The sequence below is a fragment of the Cupressus sempervirens genome, chromosome 10 (genome assembly GCF_028749045.1).
Source record: "Cupressus sempervirens isolate cs-2001-9-10 chromosome 10, ASM2874904v1, whole genome shotgun sequence".
In the NCBI taxonomy this organism is placed as follows: domain Eukaryota; kingdom Viridiplantae; phylum Streptophyta; class Pinopsida; order Cupressales; family Cupressaceae; genus Cupressus; species Cupressus sempervirens.
Window position 1 is genome coordinate 364,210,596 of NC_143127.1, and position 21,863 is coordinate 364,232,458.

Sequence of the window (21,863 nt, forward strand, 5' to 3'; positions counted from 1 at the left end):
AGTATGGTTATTCAGTGTTGGGGACTTGATGTTCTGGCAGTTATTGATCAGTTGGGAGACGTTCCTTGTTTTTAGGCGACAGTTCCTACTTTTTAGGAGGTATGATCTTGCCCAGGGTTGGGTCTCCATGAGATTACTCTTTGGGTTCAGTTTCAGAGGGATAGGGCTTGTTTCCTAAATTTTAGGAGCATCCCTAGATTTTAGGGATGGGACTGCCGGTGGATCCTTGATTTCTGACTTCAGTCACAGACAAGTGATAGGATGATTTTATGGTTTGTGATGTCAGTTGGGCATTTTGTGGCTATTTTGATTATATTTTTAATATTTCCTAAGTTAGCGTTTAATAATTAAATAAGGCTAAGTTATTAGCCATTTTGGAGTAATAAGGGGTTTTTGGCCTCATCTGGATGCACATCCTATGGTGTGATAGCTCATTGGAAAGGTCTCGAAATTCTCTAAATCTTTCTCTTTGGTCAAAGGCAATTCAGTGAACAGATTTCTGTCTATGAGGAAAAAGGTCATATTCTAGTAACATGACCACTTTAAAATAAGAAATTATAGCACTTTCACTACCCAACGCCATTTGGAGACACTTAGGGTTCGATTTGCAATTGAGAGGGGTTATAAGAAAATAGAAGCTTCATTCTAAGATCATCTTTTGCATATTTGACAACTTGTTTATGAATTTGCTCTGAATGGGCGATTTCTAGTCTGGGACGCAAACCCCAAGTTAGTGATTGGCTGGGACGTAGCCCTCAGCAATCTTTGGCACCGAATTTCTTAGGCATTGTGCGTGGTGATTAAGGACAGAGGCATCAATTCTCATTGGGGTTTCAGCGTGGCATATCATCTTTTCAGTTGGGGTGGTTCATTGCAGCCCGTGGGACGCCATTTGCAGCAAATACACCACGTGTTGTATAAGGTATTGCTTGTATTCACCTCCATATGTATGCTAAATTCAAGAACAATCTTCACCTTCCAGTTTGACATCAAATTTGTATGTGAGCTTTGGGAAATGCATTGGATTTATTGCTTGGCTCTATAATTCAAACAAATCTGCCTAGTACAATTTGCAATAATTCTGATTTTTGCTGCATACCTTATTTATTCCAATCTTGTTTCATGTTTGTTGTTCCCTATTCCTTTCTATGTTATAAAACTATCAAAAACAAACAAACCTTTCTACACTTTTGTCTAGTTCTGCAAGAAAGCATAAATAAACAGGAAAACAAAATTATATATATATAATTACAGCAGTTTAGCAAAAGAGATCCATCAGGGATCTTTCAGTGGTATCAGAGCTTACATCGTGCCAACCTGTAGGATTTGTGAGAAATTGTCACAATAGATTTCAGCATCTGGGTACTGGCTAAAAAGTTTTGATAATTCATTTTGGCATCTGGGTATTGGATAAAAAGTTTTGATTATTCATTTCAGCATCTGGGTACTGGCTAAAAAGTTTTTATAATTCATTTTGGCATCTAAGTACTGGATCAAAAGTTTTGATAATTCATATTAGCATCTAGGTAGTCACTAGTTGGTGGATTGAATACAAATCTATGCATCCAAGCGCTGAGATACACAAATTTTATACGCCTGGAGAGCTCAACTTGAGCAAGGATTTGGAATAGACCAGGAGCCTATTATGGCAGAAGAACAGGTGGGCAACACAGGGAATCAGGATGATGAGGAGAGAGAGATGGTGCGGACCCTATTCACTACTCAGCCCAGGATAGCTCAGGCTTTAGACAGATTACAGGATACCTTGGAGCATTTGGAGATGGGTGGACACAGAGGCGGGCAAAGTAGATTAGTTTCAGTGGTTGGTAGTTAGCACAGCCATCAGTCCCATTCTTCAGTTGGGAGCCCCCTTCATTCCTCTAGGCAGCATCGCCATCATACACCTGCTACAAATAGACCATTGATTCCTCAGTTCATACCAAGTGAACGGCCAGCATAGGTGGAACGACCAGAGGTGGGGTTCCAGGAGTTAGTTTTGGCAGCCATAGCTGAGTGGAGAGCTCTACCACCTGAGGTTAGGGATGTCTTCCCTCTTCCCCAGTATTGTGCACAACGTAGAGATACAGCTAGGTTCAGGGGAGATCATGGTTATAGACCACCACAGCAGCAGTAGAACTATGACCTCAATAGAGCTATTGGAAAGATCACATTGGCTACATATAATGGCTCAGGAGATACGAGTGCACAAGCTTGGGTTCACAAGATGGATATATATCTTTCATTACGGCTCATGCCTGAGCGTGAGGCTATTCAGTTTGTTGTGTTGCATCTAGAGGGGATTGCCTATGATTGGTGGCACCATGGATTGGTTACCCAGGTTCACGCCTTAGTACATTCCTATGTTGAGTTCATTGAGCGACTCATTACACGGTTTGACCGTAAGGATATAGAACTTTACTATAGAGAGTTGGCTAATCTGAGACAAACTGGTCGTGCAGAAGCTTATATTAATGAGTTCCAGTGCATTGCAGTTATGGTACCTGATATGATACAGAAGCGTAGTGTGATGCTATTCATTGAGGGATTGCAGGACAAGCTTAAGGGATTGGTTCGTGCTTTCCAGCTAGCCACTCTTAAGGATGCTATTGATGTGACATTGAGATTGGACACCACTCCTACCTCTTATCAGACTGATAAGAAACCATCAGGGAATATACAGGCACCACAGAGACCTCCTTTACAGGCTAAGGACACGCCACCTCCACCTCCCAAAGTAGACCTGGATTCTAGAAATGAACTAAGGAGGAGGAAATTATGTTTTTCTTGTAAGGAGCCATGGGTACTAGGACATAGGTGCCTTGGGCAAGGAAAGGCACATCTTATTGAGGTCATATCAGATGCAGATGATGAGGAGGTTCGGGATATAAATGACAAAGATGATGGTGTCCAAATTGAGCTCGAAGATGCTGAGGTAGCAGTCGCAACACAGGGGACTATGGCTATGTTGTTAGGTGCACCGGTGATTCACCTCTTCTACATCTCGGGTATGATCCATCGGCATACTGTGTATTGTTTGGTGGACAGTGGATCTACACATAATTTTATAAATACAAGAATGGTAGACTGATGTGGTCTACAAGCACAAAATTTTCCAGGAATCGATATGACTATGGCCAATGGTCTTACTCTGCAATGCGTCAAGGGTATCCCAGAGTTGAGCATAGGCATGAATGGATACACCCTGATAGATGACTTTTACATGTGTGATCTAGGGGGCACGGATGTAGTTTTGGGTGTACAGTGGTTGCAATACTTGCGGAGATATAGCCAAGATTTCAGGAAGAGACAATTGGAGTTTATGGTGGGTAGAAGGAAGATCGTTCTCAAGGCATGCCCACTTCCGTCTGAGGGTGGATCAGCTAGGAGTATGATTACTGATCAGGACTCGGATAGTAACAGTGATTTGATCATAAGCCCATGTCCCTCAATATCTCAACACACAGGAGTGGGTGCCTTAGATTTGCCACGGAGATTGTATGAGGTTTGGGACGTGTTGCATAACAACATTGTTTTGGGACCAGCTACTGGTCTGAATTTTGACAGGAGGGCAGGATGGCCATTTGTTTGGATTCTTGGGTGCGAGGGTATTCAGGGGTGGATACTCTACTGTGACAATGTGATCTACTTCACTTCTACACCTTATAGTGGGGAGTATGTTTGTCCTGACGAGACACTTCAAGTTTGGGGTCGATCAGTGCTCTGTATTTGGATTGCTTGGGATAGTGGAGGATTAGTGTTGTATTGCTTGTGGGCAAGCATCTCCAAGAGGGGAGGACTGTCATGTCCCCTCTTTTAGCTCAATCTAGCAGAGACATGTGAGTCAACTTATAGAGACCCAATATGGTTATTCAATGTTGGGGACTTGATGTTCTGTCAGTTATTGATCAGTTGGGAGACGTTCCTTGCTTTTAGGAGGCAGTTCATACTTTTTAGGAGGTATGATCTTGCCCAAGGTTGGGTCTCCATGAGATTACTCTTTGGGTTCAGTTCCAGAGGGATAGTGCTTGTTTCCTAAATTTTAGTAGCATCCCTAGATTTTAGGGATGAGACTACCAGTGGATCCTTGATTTCCGACTTCAATCACAGACAGGTGACTGGATGATTTTATGGTTTATGATGTCAGTTGGGCATTTTGTGGCTATTTGGGTTATATTTTTTATATTTCTTAAGTCAGCGTTTAATAATTAAATAAGGCTAAGTTATTAGCCATTTTGGAGTAATAAGGGGTTTTTGGCCTCATCTGGATGCGCATCCTATGGTGTGATAGCTCGTTGGAAAGATCTTGAAATTCTCTAAATCTTTCTCTTTGGTCTTACGTCAATTCAGTGAACAGATTTCTGTCTATGAGGAAAAAGGTCATTTTCTAGTAACATGACCACTTTAAAATAAGAAATTATAACATTTTCACTACCCAACGCCACTTGGAGACACTTAGGGTTCGATTTGCAATTGAGAGGGGTTATAAGGAGATAGAAGCTTCATTCTAAGATCATCTTTTGCATATTTGACAACTTGTTTATGAATTTACTCTGAATGGGCGATTTCTAGTCTGGGACACAAACCCTAGGTTAGTGATTGGCTAGGACGTAGCCCTCAGCAATCTATGGCACCGAATTTCTTAGGCATTGTGCTTGGTGATTAAGGACAGAGGCATCAATTCTCATTGGGGTTTCAGCGTGGCATATCATGTTTCCAATTGGGATGTGGTTCATTGCAGCCTGTGGGATGCCATTTGCAGCAAATACACCATGTGGTGTATAGGGTATTGCTTGTATTCACCTCCATATGTATGCTAGATTCGAGAACAATCTTCACCTTCCAATTTGACATCAAATTGTATGTGAGCTTTGGGAAATGCATTGGATTTATTGCTTGGCTCTATAATTAAGACAAATCTACCTGGTAGGGTTTGCAATAATTCTCATTTTTGTTGCATACCTTATTTATTCCAATCTTGTTTCATGTTTGTTGTTCCCTATTCCTTTCTATGTTATAAAACTATCAAAAATAGACAAACCTTTCTGCACTTCTGTCTAGTTCTGCAAGAAAACATAAATAAACCGGAAAACAAAATTAAATATAAAAAATTACAGCAGTTTAGTAGAAGAGATCCATCAAGGATCTTCCAGGACAATCAAGAGTCCCCATTGATGCGAGTCATTAAAATTCAAATCAAATAAAAGGTGTGAAATAAGAAAATAATTGTTTTTTTTCTTTTTACTTTTGGATCCCCACACCACACTTAGCTCTAAATCAACCAAAAACAGCCTCTCCATCTCATTCTAACTCATTTTTTGGGTCCTCGTGCCTCACTTAACCCTAAGTCCACAAAAAAAAATTTAAAAGCCTCGCTATCTCATTCTACCTCATATTTATATGCAATCATAATTTAACTATAGCCTTTCTTATTAATGCAAATTTAAATACATTATGAATTTATGAAGAAATTTTCCTTTGGCCACTTATCCAATGTCGGGGCAATGATGGGACTTCTTTGGCAATGAAACACAGTCACTTTTATGGACAGCAATTCATATTCCGATCCAGCCTGCAGTTATTCCCATTTTGAGTGCTCTTGGACTTTATTCGATTATTTACACTTTGAGGAACCAACCATTTGAACCAACAACAGATGAATGATTTTGGTCTTTGTTTGCCACAACCTTCATCTTGGCTGAAAAAAATTCAAGGTTGAAAATTTTAAAGCATTAAGTTAACCATAAAATATTGCTAACACTTAATGAAGTTTAACAGTAATCTAACTTTCCTGACTTAGATTTTAATACTTGAAACTCAATCAACTCAAATTGCTAGCACAAACTAATAGTTCAGGAACTTGTACTAAAATTTAGTGTCAAAGATCATCAAACAATTGACCCTGACGAGATTGATCTTGAATTAGAACAGATCACAACTCATAAGGGACTATAATTTGATGAACAGGATTTGGTATCTCGAATGAGGTATTTGATGACCGTGACCATATTCAACAAAAGGAGAACAGGGAATAGAGGCATCAGCTTCACATTTTTTGTAGCCTAGAAGCCTTAGGTGCTAATTGTGTTTTCAAGTTTGATACTTAGGCTGCAGAAGTTACCTGATTAAGAACTTTATGCTCACTTAAATATAAGATAAATTGAGTTCCATTTGCACTTCCAATTTGTTGTATCAATGCCATGTAAAGGAAATACTGCCATGGATAAATATTAAAATGTGACAAACAAAACTCCCACACATTATGTGTTATTCCTGACCATATTGAAGAAATAATAACCTTCTAAATCAATTAAATACCAAAAAATATGTCTAGATGGTCTCAAAAGGCCACATTCTCTTGACAAGATCATGAAAAAGAGTAATCAACTATCATAATCATGCATGGCGTTTAGAACCAAATTGATACCTTCCTATAAGTTTATAGGAAAACACTTACTTTTTTAAAGCAAAAAGTATGTCTGCAAATGATGGTCGATTACGAAAATCATACTCAAAGCAACCTTTGAGAATGCTTTCAATAGCACTAGGCAACCCATTGGGAACTTTTGGCTTTTTGTGCCTGATAACTACTGCAGCATAAATTTCCTCTGCTGATTTCCCATACCAAGGCCTGACTCCTGTAAACATTTCTATAATGCTACAGCCAAATCCCCAGCAATCTGTTTCATATGAAACTGGACCTCTTACATCTGCCTCCCACTGCTCTGGTGCCATATAATTTGGTGTGCCCAGTCTTAGTGTTACATCAGTACTTGACAATGGAATTTTCTGAAGTAGCATTGGAATACTAAAGTCTCCTAGAAGTGCTTGATCATGTTCATCGAGAAGTAAATTAAAAGGTTTCAGATTAAGAACTAGGATCCCTTGAGAATGCAGCTCTAACACACCTTGTGCCACATCAGTGCCATACCTGGAAAAAGGAGAAATAAATTTAGAGCCAGGCTCAAGCCATCCTGTTTACATTCATTAGACCTAAGATGAGAACACTATCTTTCAAAATGGTATATTGCACCAAAATTTATTTTTCTATGATAAAGACTGCTACATTGTTATTGTTATTTTGTCTTCACATGCAAACAAAAGAAATTTGTTAATTGGAAATATAATAAAAAACAAAACATTAATCACACAAAGACCTTTCAAAAGTAAAAATCTAAGATGTTGAATATTTTGGCAAATGGATGTGTGGCAAACTTTTCAAGCACATTCAAAAATATGTGCCTCCTAATTTTGATATTTTAAAATGGATACAACTCAAAGAGGTCCACAAATCAAGAGTACATGCTGTTCCATATGTTTGTAGAAGGACATTTAACCAGCACAGTAAGATATGTTTACCAGATGAGTCTTTGAATATGAGAGTTTTTCAAAATAGGCATTGAAGCCCAAGATACAAAGCCAGATCAAAGGAAAGACTTCAGTGCAGACCAAAACCATCTGTTAAATCAGATAGTAACCATCAGTCAAGCAGTCTCTCTTCAGAGAGGAATAAAGCTGCATATGTCTAGTTAGCCATATGTGCATGTGCACATTGTCATTTTGTAAATTGAGGAACCTGAAACACATAAATATATGCCTTTGAAACGAGACTGGTTGAAATTCCATTCCAAGTCCCTTTCTTGAATCATGACTGTATTAATGTTTAGTTATTTAAGGGATTGTTGATTTCAGGAAATGACATCAGCAATAAATCAACAGACCAAAGGAAAGATTCTTTTTTCTCAAGAGCAATTTATTTGGACAAAAAGAGTTAGGATTATGGTTTTCATGAGGGAAAGAACTAGAAAGGCATACATTAGGCAAATATGCAAAAAATAGGGTCAACTTAGAAAATAATTGGCCAACTTTTAAAATTGGGTAGAATGGAGTTAAAATTATGATTCAATTGCTTTGTGTTGATCATCAAAGTTTGGGATTAAAACCGTTTTGGTCTCAGATTTTTTAGATAAAATCCCCACTCCTCTGATCCATGAATATTTTCCCAGGCATTGCAACTAACTCAATCCAGCATTAGCCCTTTTAGCAACACTTGCTTGTTGGATCCAATTACCTCCAAGAGTTTTCTCTCTGCCTTCCCATTCGACAAAAATTTCTCAATGGCATCAGTGCAGTTTTGCAACTTTTGTAGACTTGTTTGGAGTAGATCTAAGAAATCTGGAAGCCCTTTGTATTTGACTGTCCCTTAGAAACTACACATCGGTAAATAGCAAGGTGATGCATTTTTGGCTTACAAATTGTTTCTCATTTTTTTCTTACAATGCTTCTGGTTAGCCTGCAAAGGTCATCATTAATGTTGGCAGTTATAATGTATACTACAGTATCCAAGGATTTGAGCTTTCTTGCTGGATATGTATTAGGAGCAGCAGAATTTGAGCCATGATGCCACTTCTAGGAATGGCTGAATTGTCATCATTGCAGCAAAGTATAAAGATGTTTGTGGATTAAATAACAGTGGAAATGAAGAGACTATCCCCACAGGGACGGGGTCAAGCAGTAAAGCCCTTGGATACAAAGGGGTGGAAAGAAGGTGTTGGGTGGATATTTTGCAGCTGACAGTTTTGGGTAAAATCCAGATGCAAAACAGGATGACAAGCCACAGCGTGTGAGACAGAGTCTCTCCTACCTTAAAGGGAAGGCTACCCCTTCTCACCGTTCTTTGGATCAACTCAAGGTAAGAAAGAAGTTGAGAGATTTTATAAAAGGTGTTACCAATATTCTTTCCTCTTAGCTTTCAGGAAAGAATCCACTTACTTGTGGAGCAAGTAGCAAGTAATGGGCAAGATGAAACCTCAAACTACACTTCTATATAAAGTTGTAAACGGTGATACCGATAAACTAACACTAACTCAAAGGCTAGCTGAAAGCATACAAGTTTGGCTCTAAGTCCTATTTTAACCTATTTTATAAAAATAGCCTCTACGATTGTTTACCGTACTGGTAAAGAAATCAACACATACAGACAATGGAACAGAATAGCAGAATTATATTCGCACATGCCAGACATACATTACGCTTCATAAGAGTATGATAGTAGAAGATGATGCTTTACAATGATCGCAGACGGGATATAAGTACTACCGCCGAACCTTCCCGAAGGAGTCCGTCGGCCACAACATTACATCCGCTACAAACTATTTACCCGTCGGCTACAAAATACAAAACACCAACGACAGTCAATCCGTCGGCTACAGAAACACCGCCGGAACCATCCAGTCGGCTGACAACGATTGGGGCACAAAGACTTCCCGAAGTAGGGAATTCTAACCATTTTTCGTAAATTTGAAATGGTAATACAAGCTACAGTCAAAGCTCCTAGTCTATGTATTGCCACAACTGCTCCCAGTCAAAGCTTCGGCTCCAATTGCTTCTTAAATCACTATGCTCTATTATTGAACACACAATAATAACATGAATCAAAGACAATAGGCACAAATTACAATCAAAGCTTTTAATTTGCTCTATCACAATTGCTGTCAGTTAAAGCTTCGAACCTAATTGCTTCTTTTATTCACTTTTCTCCCAAATTGGTACTACACAGTCAAAGTTATGCTTGCACAAGTTTGGCAGAGCTTTCTTGCATACAATAAAAGATTATTTTTACAATGAAGGGGTACTCTTTTTAATAGGCAAAGGAGTTGAAAAAAAAATGGAGGAAAAAGTGGGAGCAACTCAACTAACTTTAACCCGATCTAACAAACAAGAGAAATTATTGGATTACATGTTATTATACATGTAAATCGTATTACATGTAATTACACATTTTCATGTAATACATCCTCTTCAATTACAAACATGAAATAAGAAGAAAGATGGAAGAGAATTGAAACAATCCTAAGGATTGTTCTAAAGGGCCTTGTACTTGGCGATGTTATTCCGGATGATCACAAGATCGGGAGTTCTTGTACTTTGTACCACTGCATTCACCTTGATAACCATGGTGTTGCGTCTTTTGATAGCCTTTGACTCTCTTTGATCAATTGTCCGTTGTCATTTGAAAACTTGATGTGATCAAGTCGTCGTGAATTCTCCTTTGTAGATTGGCATATTCTGAAATCTCTGACACTTTGAAAACCTTCTCGACAATATCTGGATGTAAACTCAAAACAACTTTCCACCAACAACTTTAACTTTTTTCTTTTTCTTTTTTGAAGAAAAGTGCTTGGTGCATTCTCAAACAAACAAAAGTTCTCAGACAACCATTCGCAAAATGGAGACCAAATGAATTATTGCTTCTTTGATTTGAAACATGCCTTCTTTACTGGATGTCTTCATTCTTTATAGAAATCCTGGCATATCTTGACTTGCTACAACTTGAAAGTTTCAATGGGATTGAATCCATCATTGGAAGATATGGATTCTAACTCCATGCAATATTGGCAAAATGGATCTCTAAGGAACTATATATGCGGAGTATTAATTAGATACTCATGGAACATATGCAATGAATTGGGTGTGACATGGAAAGTACATGCAGTGGGCTAAAATGGGACTTAGGAAGATGGATGGCATGTAAATGCATATGGGAAAAGGACGAGTTCTTATAAAGATTCCTTGAGAAATGAAGGCTAGGCACATGGGAATGCGTGCAAATGATAACTATTGACTTTAAAAGTGTGACCTTTAGTCAAAAATGGGTTCTCTGGATGTCATTATACGTAAAGTGGATTACATGTAAAATAAACATGCATTTAGGTTCCGAAGATGGAAATGTGTGTAAATGGGAACGAAGGATGAGATTGCATCTAAATGCAGGATGGAGAGTGAGATTACATGTAATTGCATGTGGAGAATGAGATGCAATGTGCTATGGCATGTAATGATGGAGGTGGAATGAAATGATGCACTTGCACGAAGAGGTCGAAGGTGGAGTTAAGTGGAATGTGCTCAAGTTCCTGGGAAAGAACCTGCAATTTCTTCCAAAAGAAGAACAACGAGAAAGCAAGCAAACAAACAACGAAAGCAAGCACAAAATAAACACATGCCTTTGGTCTTAAACTCAAACTTGTCAACAAGCAAGTTGCTTTCAAGTGCAAATTCGAATTTGGAGTTTCCAAAACTGTGAAAATAAGGGTTTTCATCATTTTTAAAGAAAAAATGCACTTTTCATGGCATATATATGGACACCTATGCAACATCAAGCTAAAATATGCATGGAAATAACAAGATAAGCATAGATTGATGAGTAAGTTTGAAAATGTCCAATTACTTGGAGGTCAACAAGCCAAAATAGCAAGAATCATAGACTTTGAAGACCAATTTTCCTCCAAATCCAAATTCTCAAACAATAATTTCACTTCTTCCACACTTGCATTCAATGAATATTTATAAGCAATGAAGGGTTGAATTTAACATGAGAATGGCAAAAACGTGATCTCCAAAGGCAATAGCATGCATTAAAACTCAAAAACGACCTCTATTGAACCAAACATATGGGCTGGAAATGCGATTTTTGGAGTGTTTTTAACAAAAATGTGTCATTTTCATGCAAAAATATGGATCATTTTTGCAAAAACGTGTCCAGAAAATGCATGTAAATTGATCGTTTTTACTTGTGAATGCAAAAACGACTTCCCCAAATGCAAAAACATGGCTTCAATACACATAAGTGGATAAAAAACCCAATTTTCTAGGCATTTTTAGCAAAAACGTGATTCATATAAGGCATGAAATGAAGCTTTTTTGACATCTAAAGGCAAAAATGTGTTCTTCAATAGCATACATATGTATCAAAATCTCACAACTTCTATTTGAGCCAAAACATGATCAAAATTGCCCCAAATCTGGGCGGTTTTAAAAAAAAGTGGCTCAAAAATGCAAAAAGCTGAGTTATTTTTGTCTTGGGTATGCAAAATCATGACCCCAAAATGTATGCATATGCATTAAAACTCAAAATGCCCCCCTTTTAATGGATTTCAAGCCATTATATGGGCAGATCTAAGCATTTTTTATGAAAAACATGTGCTTGAAGGAGGAAAACATCAAGTTTTTTGCCCTTGAATCTTCAATTCCAAGTTCTATGAGGGCATATGCATGTATTAAAGGCAAATCACACCTTTTGGGGTGCATTACGTATTTTAAAAACATGTAATAAAGTCTTCCCATTCAAATCACACCTTTTGGATGCAAGTGCATGTTCTAAGAACACGTGGAATGGAATCTATAAGCAAAATCACACCTTCTGGGTGCATATGCATGTTTTAAAATACATGTAATGAAGCCACAAGCAAAATCACACCTTTTGGGTGCATATGCATGCTTTAAAATACATGTAATGGAGGCCACAAGAAAAATCGCACCTTTTGGGTGCATATGCATGTTTTAAAATACATGAAATACGCATGTCACCTTTTAGGAGTCATTGCATATTTTAAAACACATGTAATGACATGTTTTATGTGTTTTAAAATTGTCTTTTCATCTAAGTTGTTGGTTCGCATCTTGGTCTAGATGCAGGGTAGACATTCGGGTTCGAAATTCGATCAAAGTTTTTTGGGGTTGGGTTCAAGTTTGTTTTGGCTTTGTTCGTACAAGATTTTTTTATTTTTTATTTATATATATATATGTGTAAAATTATCTTGTAGCAAATAAGTTCATACACCACTATATGAAGTGCAGGCGTGTTTTAGGGTTGGGTCGATTGGATCATAAATCAAATTATATTTAAACCAAAAGAACGCCTTTTCAAAACAATAAAAACATTAAAAAGTCAAATTGTTTTGGTTGCACGCCCAAATTCAATGCAAATTCTCTCCAAATTCCTCCCGAGCTCTTCCGTCAACTACAAAATTCGCTCAACATTTGCCCAAATTCGTCCAAGGACCGAAAAAGACAATCCGCAAGGAATTTATCAAACAAATGACAAATTTGACAAGAATCGGAACCAACTTCAAATTAGTTATGAATCGAATGTTGAATTTGTATGCTACGGGGCGAATATGGTAACTTATCTTTTCATTCAAAATCGCACCTTTTGGATGCAATTGCATATTTTAATGAAAATATGCTTATAGACATGTTATGCACAACTTAAGTGATGAACTAAGCACATGTCAATTCAATTTTTAAAAAAATATTACTCAAATGGGTCATAAATAATTAATATTTACACTATATAGTTAATATATAATTATTAATATGCAAATATCATCTTAAAAGTAATATTTTTGAAGATGTTTAGATTTAAAACTCAAAAATTAAATTACACTATATAGTTAATATAGTCACTTAAGTGAAAAATTAAAAAGAAACTTAAAGATATAACATAAAGTGCTCTATAGTTACTTTTAAGTGAAAAATCAAAATGATAAAGTAACTAAAAAATATAACATAAAGTGAATTTATGTTATATATTTTTAAAAATGAATGTCAACTTCAAAATATAACATGATATTTTAATTTGTGCAGTTGCACCTAAAAGGTCCACTTTCTTAGCACTGTAATGGTCATATCTTTTGATTTCCAACTCCAAGTACGTCCTAAGATAGATTGAATCGAAGGGAAAACTGAAAGCAATAACTTGAGCAAAACCAAAGAACCAAAAACCAACAAAAAACACTCACTCAAAAACGAGAAAAATGACATTGAAGGCTTCAAAAATCAAACATAGGCTCGACAACAGAAAAACTAAAAAGTCTTGACGAAAGCCTTCAATAAAAGGATTCATTATATCAATTGGAATCAATTGGTTGATCAATACTAACCAATTAAATAATGATCTAAATCAGAGAAAAACAAAACTAAGTTGAAAAAGTTTCATACTGTTACCTACATTTTGTGGTGACAAAATGTAGGACAACAGTTGGCTCTATCTGGGGAGTGTTACTCGTTTGTTCTTCGAAACAAAGTGTCATAGAATCTAGTTCCCTAAGTGCCTTCATCCACTCCATTGGGCTATAGAGTTAGCGACCAAAAACAAAACAGAACAAATCTAACGCGACTAAGGCAAAGCAAAACTAGTAAAACAAAAATGTGCAAGCACACTTATCAAAAACAAAGAAAAGCCTACCCTATTAAAACTAGCCAAAAATGCAAATTTTAGATAAAACCATTTACTAGCTCAACAAAATAGCTACCTTTTTTCATTAGCTTATAGTGCCTTGCATGTTCTCATGCAACTTCATATTGATGGAACGTGAATTGGAGCAATGATGTTAGTCCCTGATGTAACACATCTTGGAAGAGATGGAAGAATTCATCTTTTTGAGATGAATCATGTGTATTGCTACTCCAAAAGAGGTCCATGAATTGAACTTGCTCCTCCAGAACTAAACATACTTCTTTGATAGCATTTTCAAGTTCACGTGCATGTGGAATCTCTAGCTTTCCATTAGCCTCCAACCAAGCAAGATGTCTAAGTGGACATCCCCTTGAATGAACAAATTTTGAGTTCTTTCCAACTACAACTTGCTTAACTGGTTCATCAATCATCAACACCTCAGAAAAATAAAGAAAACCTTGCTCATGTGATTTCAGTAACGACATGACTACACTGCCTGCCTCAACATACTACTCACAAACTTCTGACTTGGGAAAGTCGTTATTGTTTATGAGAAATTCCTTCTCCAGTGTCAAGGTAGAACATTTATGTAAAGTGTACTCAAGTTCATGACCTTCAAACACAAATACATCATTTTCAGCTAGATTAGAACTTGCTTGCATGTCCACTTTTATGACACGATTATTGGAAGTTTTTCTTTCCTTCTTCGTCTTTTTATCACTGGTCTTCTGAGACTGTGTGCACCAGATATGAGAGTCGTCAGCTATGTCTTCTTCCTTTTCTTGGAAGAGAATAGAAAGATCACTAGCTTCACATACAAGATGCTTCACTATTGTCTTCGCTAATGGTTCTTTAAGTGCAAGCTTCTTTGATGGTGAAATTAACTATTGTTGATTCCCTACAATAGAACTATGATGAATAGTTGGAAAAGGCCTCCTTGGTACATCTTCGTGAGGAATGAAGAAGATGCCTTGAGGTATTTTCTTTTTGAGGGCAAGTAACTCATTTGCTAACCTCTACACTGCAAGATTTGTCCTTGTGCTGGAAGAAAATAAATTAGAAGAAATAATGACTTTTTTGAAACCCACTTGCTTCAATTCTTATCTTCCTAGCTAAAATAAGATCATCTTCAATTTCAATCGCCAATGTTTGTCCAACTACAAGAGTAGTTGGGTCTTCTCTCCTTAATAAATAACGAACTTCAGGAATTTGAGCATTGACAAAGAAACACTTCAAATTGGCAGTTGTAGGTTGAGCAACAACTGGAATTCTTCGTGTCAATTTGTTCAAATGAGCAACAAATTCACGCATAGGCACGTGAAATGATTTCTTCAGCTGTGCAAGTTGGGCCAACAATGCATGGGCATCTTTTGAAGGCTTGAACCTTTCCTCAAACATGGCTATGAGGGTAGCCCAGCTTGTGATAGAACGAGGTGTAAATGGTAAAACCAATCAGCAGCAACGCCTTGTAGAGTTTCCATGAACAACCTTGCAGACACATCTTCATCCAGGATAGCATCACCACCTCTACATGATCTTCTTGATGGCTAACGAGTAACATTTCCCAGTAGAGTTGTCGAAAAACTATTGTGTGGATATTTTGCAACTGATAGTTTAGGGTAAATTCAGTCACAAAATAGGTAGACTAGCCACAGCTTGTGAGAGAAAGTCTCTCCTACATTAAAGGGCAAGACTCCCCCTTCTCACTGTTCCTTGGATTAACTCAAAGTAAGCAAGAAGTTGAGAGATTTTGTAAAGGGTGTTACCAATATTCTTTCCTCTTATCTTTCAGAAAAGAATCCACTTACTTGCATAGCAATTAATGGGCAAGATAAAATCTCTAACTACACTTATATCTAGTAGCTGGAAACGGTGATACCGATAAACCAACATCAACTCAAAGGCTTATTGAAAGTGTATTGGTTTGGCTCTAAGTCATGTTTGTTTAATTTACAAAAAAAACCTCTACCATTAGGGCACAGAGACTTCCAAAAGTAGGGAAATTCTAACTATTTTTCATGAATTTGAGACAGCAATACAAGCTACAGTCAAAGCTTCTAGTCTACGTATCACCATTATTGCTCCCAATCAAAGCTCCGGCTCTGATTGCTTCTTAACTCACTATGTTCTATTATTGAACACACAATAATAACATGAATTAGAGACAATAGGCACAAATTATAGTGAAAGCTTCTAATTTGCTCTATTACAATTGCTTCCAGTCAAAACTTTGAATCCAATAGCTTCTTTTATTCACTTTTCTCCCAAATTAATACTACACAATCAAAGTTATGCTTGTACAAGCTTGACAAAGCTTTCTTTGATACAACAAAAGATGATTTATATAGTGAGAGGGCACTCCTTTATATAGGCAAAGGAGTTGAGAAAAATGAGGAAAAAGTGGGAGCAACTCAACCAACTTTGACTTGGTAAAAATAGGTGAGAGAAATTATTGGATTACATTTCATTACACAATTTCATGTAATTACATCATTTAATGCAATACATCATTTCTAACTTCAAACATGAAAGAAGAAGAAGAAGAAAGTGTTGAGGCTATTGATTCTGAATGAATCAATCCTGTGGATTGTCGGCAAAGGCCTTGTACTTCTTAATGATCACGAGATCGGGGATTCCTATATTTTATGCCATTGCATTCACCATGATGAGTTCCCAGTTGTGATTTGAAAACTCGACGTGATCAAGCTTTTCCTCATTCCAAGTTGTGAATTATCTTGTCAAACTTACACATTCTGGATTTTCCGGCACTTTGAAGACCTTCTCAATGATGTTCGGAGCTAAACTCAACTTTTTGACAGGCATCTGCAAATTTATTTATTTTTGAAACAAAGTGCTTGGCACATTCCCACACAAACTCAGGTTCTCAGACAACCATTGGGAAAATGGAGACAAAATGAACTACTGCTTCTTTGATTTGAAGCATGCCTTCTGTACTAGATGTCTTTATTCTTTATAGAAATCCTAACATACCTTGACTTGCTGCAACATGAAAGTTTCAATGGGATTGAATCCATCATTGGAAGATATGGATTCTAACTCCATGACAATTTTGGCAAAATGGATCTCTGAGGAACAATATATTCGAAGTATTGATTAGATACTCATGGAACATATGCAATGAATTTGATGTGATATGAAAAGCACATGCGGAGGGCTAAAATGGGACTTAGGAAGATGGATGGCATGTAAATGTGTATGGGAAAAGGATGAGTTCTTATTAAGATGCCTTGAGGAATGAAGGCTAGGTGCATGGGAATCCATGCAAATGGTAACTTCTGACTTTAAAAGTGTGACCTTTAATCAAGAATCGTTTCTCTGGATGTCATTACATGTAAAGTGGATTGCATGTAAAATGAATAACATTTAGGTTCATAAGATGGAAATGCGTGTAAGTGGGAATGGAGAGAGATTAAATGTAATTGTGGATGGAGGGTGAGATTACATGTAATTGCATGTGGAGAATGAGATGCAGTGTGTCGTAACATGGGAAATGGAATTACATGTAATTGCATATAAAAGGAATGGATGCAACGTGCTTTGGCATGCAATGGTGAATATCGAATGGAACGATGCACTCGCACGAAGAAGTGGAAGGGAGTGAAGTGAAACGTGCTCAAGTTCTTGGGAAAGAACTTGCAACTTCTTCCAAAAGAAGAAAAACGGGAAAACAAGCAAACAAACAATGAAAACAAGCACAAAGAAAATACATACCTTTGGTCTTAAACTCAAAAATGTCAACAAGCAAGTTGTTTTCATATGCAAATTCGAAATTGGAGTTTGGAGAAAATCCCAAAATATGATAATGAGAGTTTTCATCATTTTTAAAGAAAAAATGCACTTTTCATGGTATATATATGGACAAGTGTGCAACATCAAGCTAGCTAAAATATGCATGGAAATAGCAAGATAAGCATGAATTGATGAGCAAGTATGAAAATGTCCACTTACTTGGAGATCAAAAAGCCAAAATAGCAAGAATCATAAACTTTGAAGACCAATTCTCCTCCAAATCCGGATTCTCAAACAATAATTTGACATTTTTCATAGTTGCATTCAACAAATATTAATGAGAAATGAAGGGTCAAATTTGACATGAGAATGCCATAAACGTGGTCTCCAAAGGCAATAGCATGGATTGAAACTCAAAAACAACCCCTATTGATCCAAACGTATGGGTTGGAAATATCAATTTTTGAGTTTTTTAAACAAAGACGTGCCCTTTTCATGCAGAAACGTGGCAAAAAAAGTATATATTTGAGTCATGTTTCATTTAGGAATGCAAAAAAGTCTTCCCCAAATGTATATACATGGACCCAAATGCAAAAACGTGACTTCAAAACGCATAAAAGTGGATAAAAAACCCCATTTTTCGGGCGTTTTTAGCAAAAACGTGATTAATAAAAGGCATCAAATGTAGCTTTTTTGACATCTAAAGGCAAAAATGTGTTCTTCCAAAATTTGGACGTTTTTAACAAAAAAGTGATTAAAAAATGCATATATTGATCATTTTTGACTTGGATAAGAAAAATCAAGACCCCCAAACGCATATATATGCATTAAAACTCAAAAAAGTCCCCCTTGTGATGGATTTCAAGCCATTATATGGACAAATCTAAGCATTTTTTATGAAAAACGTGTTCTTGGAGGAGGAAAGCATCTAGTTTTTTTTCCCTTGAATCTTCAATTTCAAGTTTCTTGAAGACATATTCACGGAGTTAAAGACAAATCGCACCTTTTGGGTGCAATTATACGTTTTAAAATCACCAAAAGAGACTCCTTATCAAAACCACACCTTTTGGGTGCAAGTGCATGTTTTAAATTTTGCTCTTAAATGACCTTTAGTGCAAAATCGCACCTTTTGGAGGTCACTGCATGTTTTGAAAATACACAAATATGCATGTCTCACCTTTTGGAGTCTCTGCATATTTTAAAACACATGCAATGACATGTTTTATGTGTCTTCATATTGCATTTTCGTTCAAAATCAAACCTTTTGGCTGCAATTGCATATTTTGATGAAAATATGCTTGTAAACATGTTATGCACACCTTAAGTGATGAATTAAGCACATGTCAATTTAATTTTTGAAGAAATATTACTCTAATGGATCATAAATAATTAATATTTGCACTATATAGTTAATATATAATATGCAAATATCATCTTAAAAGCAATATTTATTAAGATGTTTTGATTTAAAACTTAAAAATTAAATTAAACTAATAGTTAATATAGTCACTTAAGTGAAAAGTTAAAAAGCAACTCAACTTAAAAATATAACATAAAGTGCTCTACAATTACTTTAAGTGAAAAATTAAAATGATAAAGTAACTTAAAAACATAACATAAAGTGAATTTATGTTATATTTTTCAAAAAGTGAATGTCAACTTCAAAATATAACATGATATTTTCGATTCGTGCAATTGCACTTAAAAGGTCCACTTTTTAGATGTCAAAATGATCATATCTTTTGATTGCCAACTCCGTTTAAGCCCTAAGATATACCGAATCAAAGGGAAAACCGAAAGCAATAACTTGAACAAAAGCAAAGAACCAAAAACCAACGAACACACTCAAAAAAGAGAAAAAGGACATTGAAGGCTTCAAAAATCAAGCATAGGCTCAAAAAATAGAAAAACTAGAAAGACTTGACGAAAACCTTCAGTAAAAGGGTTCATTATATCAATTGGGAACGATTGGTTGATCGATACTAACCAATTAAATAATGAACTAAACTCAAAGAAAGTGAAACTAAGTTGAAAAAGTTTTGTATTGTTACCTACATTTTGTGGTGACAAAATGCAGGACAACAGAAGGCGGGCAAAGCCTTTGGGGCTAAGAGGTTGTAGAGGGGAGGGGATGAAAAGGGAGCAAATTTTTTGGAGCAATAGACTTGATAGTTATAAGGTGTGTAGCTTGTAGGAACAAAATTTCTGAGTTAGAATTTTGAGACAATAGACTTGCCAGTTATAAGGTCTGCAAGAACCAAAATTCTTGTGGTTCAATCAAGCAGGGCATAGTAATGCACTGTGAAGTGAATCCAGATTTAGGAGACTTTACCTCTTGCAATGGTGTAAATGTCCACTAGAGGCTGAATACCAGCAGTACCCTTGTCAGAAGACCTGAAAATGGAAAGTGAGACAATTTGTTCTTTCCTTGTCTAAGATATATGATAAACTTACCCATTCCTCAGTTTATCAAGTGTCGTTAACAGGGTTTAAGCCCTTTGTGTGAATGATCTTCTTGATGAATTTCTTCCTTTTTGCACGTGCCCATAAAGAGCCAGATGAAAAATTTACATTTGCAGCATCTCAAATCCCTTTCTTTAGCTTTGGAGAGTAGTTTGCTATTCCTTGTGCCCATTGCAATAGTGCTATATGTCTAAAAGGGCCGGAGATTGAACTGAGACCTCTTCAACCACCAACATTGTATGCAAACCAACCATGATGACCTATTACCTAGGATCAGACACAAAAGATCATATATATTCAGAACATTCTCATCACAACATCCCTTCTACTTATTCTGATGAGTAGAATGAACAGGGTGTTAACTCTTTTTGCTAATTTATAGTACCACTCTGAGCATTCAACATGAGCGAACCATCATCAAACCCAGCATCAAAGAACCCTGGTATAGCCTTGTTTGTCTGGCAACTAGAGTATTCCATCAAGATTTGGTGAGGAATTGTACTAAAATCAAGTTCTTTAATAAACAATTTATCCCAGATTCCATACTGATGCGCATCAAACTTCTGATTAAAGTCATATATGATGGATATCAGCTCTGTATAAAGGAAATCATCTTGCACAGACATCTCCAGTTAAACAGCTTTTTGAAATATTATTGTTTGAGGATTGAAAAAGTGTGAATTGGTAGACTGACGGCCCTTAGTTTTCAGAGAGGTTTCTTTTGCATTAGAACCACAAATTTAGGAATCATTGCTTTTTAATGTGAGTTAGGACTACCATCACTAAAAAACAAGGTTGCACTGGTACACGTACCCACACCCCTAGGACATGTACCCAAGTACCGGATACTCAATGGAGAACCTCATAGCTAAGGACCTTGATTAAGATTTCTGAATTTGGTTTGCATATCAGCTTGTCAAGCTTAATTCAATACGTAATCAGTTTGAAACTTTGATACAATACTCATTAACAGTAAACTTTATCACTGTTCAAGTCAGAAGTTTATCATTTGCAATATGTCATTTTTATATGAATTATGATCTTCTTGTTCATGTTTCAAGTTTTCCTTCTCTGTCATGCCTCTAAAACATTTAGCATACATTATTATTACAAACGTATTGCAAATCTAAAACTGAAAACAATACCTTACATCTGCAGACTTTATCATTGCTCTTGTTTTGATAAACCATTGTTATGACTCATAGTTTCAGATTTTTTATAAATATTAAATTGATGTACCCAAGTACCCGTCCCCTATTTTGAAAAATAGCTGTACCCGTACCTGTACCCATTCTCTAAGTACCCAAGTACCCCCATCCCCATGCAACCTTGCCAAAAAAGATTTTGTTTGTGTGGCAGAGGTCAGCCAGCATTGCTTTTGGCAATTTGTCCATGTTTGATGTGGCATGGTAGATGAGCACATGAAAATTGTGAAAAACCCACCCCTAAGTGAGAGGGCCATGGATTCAAAGCTCACAATGAATGCTAAGAATCTGTTCTGAGAGATGAAAAGATATGCACAGAGTGTCATGCCATTTTGAACACCATATTGGTGAAGAATGAGTGGGGAGGATCAGAGTTTAGCTATAGTATTGAGTCATGTTACCTCTAACTACCTGAATCAAAAAGTGTAAGT

The 21,863-nt window shown here is 36.6% G+C and overlaps 1 protein-coding gene across 4 annotated transcripts in view; it reads right to left on the reverse strand.

The window, feature by feature from the left end:
* The window catches only part of LOC149534164 (protein KINASE OF THE OUTER CHLOROPLAST MEMBRANE 1-like), a 117,353-nt gene that overhangs the window by 47,333 nt on the left and 48,157 nt on the right, over positions 1–21,863 (reverse strand). For all 4 annotated transcript variants that reach the window (XR_016358004.1, XR_016358005.1, XM_089807201.1 and 1 more), the window contains exon 5: positions 6,455–6,928. Coding sequence is in view for 2 of the 4 variants with exons in the window: in XM_089807201.1 (XP_089663327.1) it covers positions 6,455–6,928 (474 nt within the window). In the remaining 2 variants the exon portion in view is untranslated. The remainder of the gene's footprint in view (positions 1–6,454; positions 6,929–21,863) is intronic.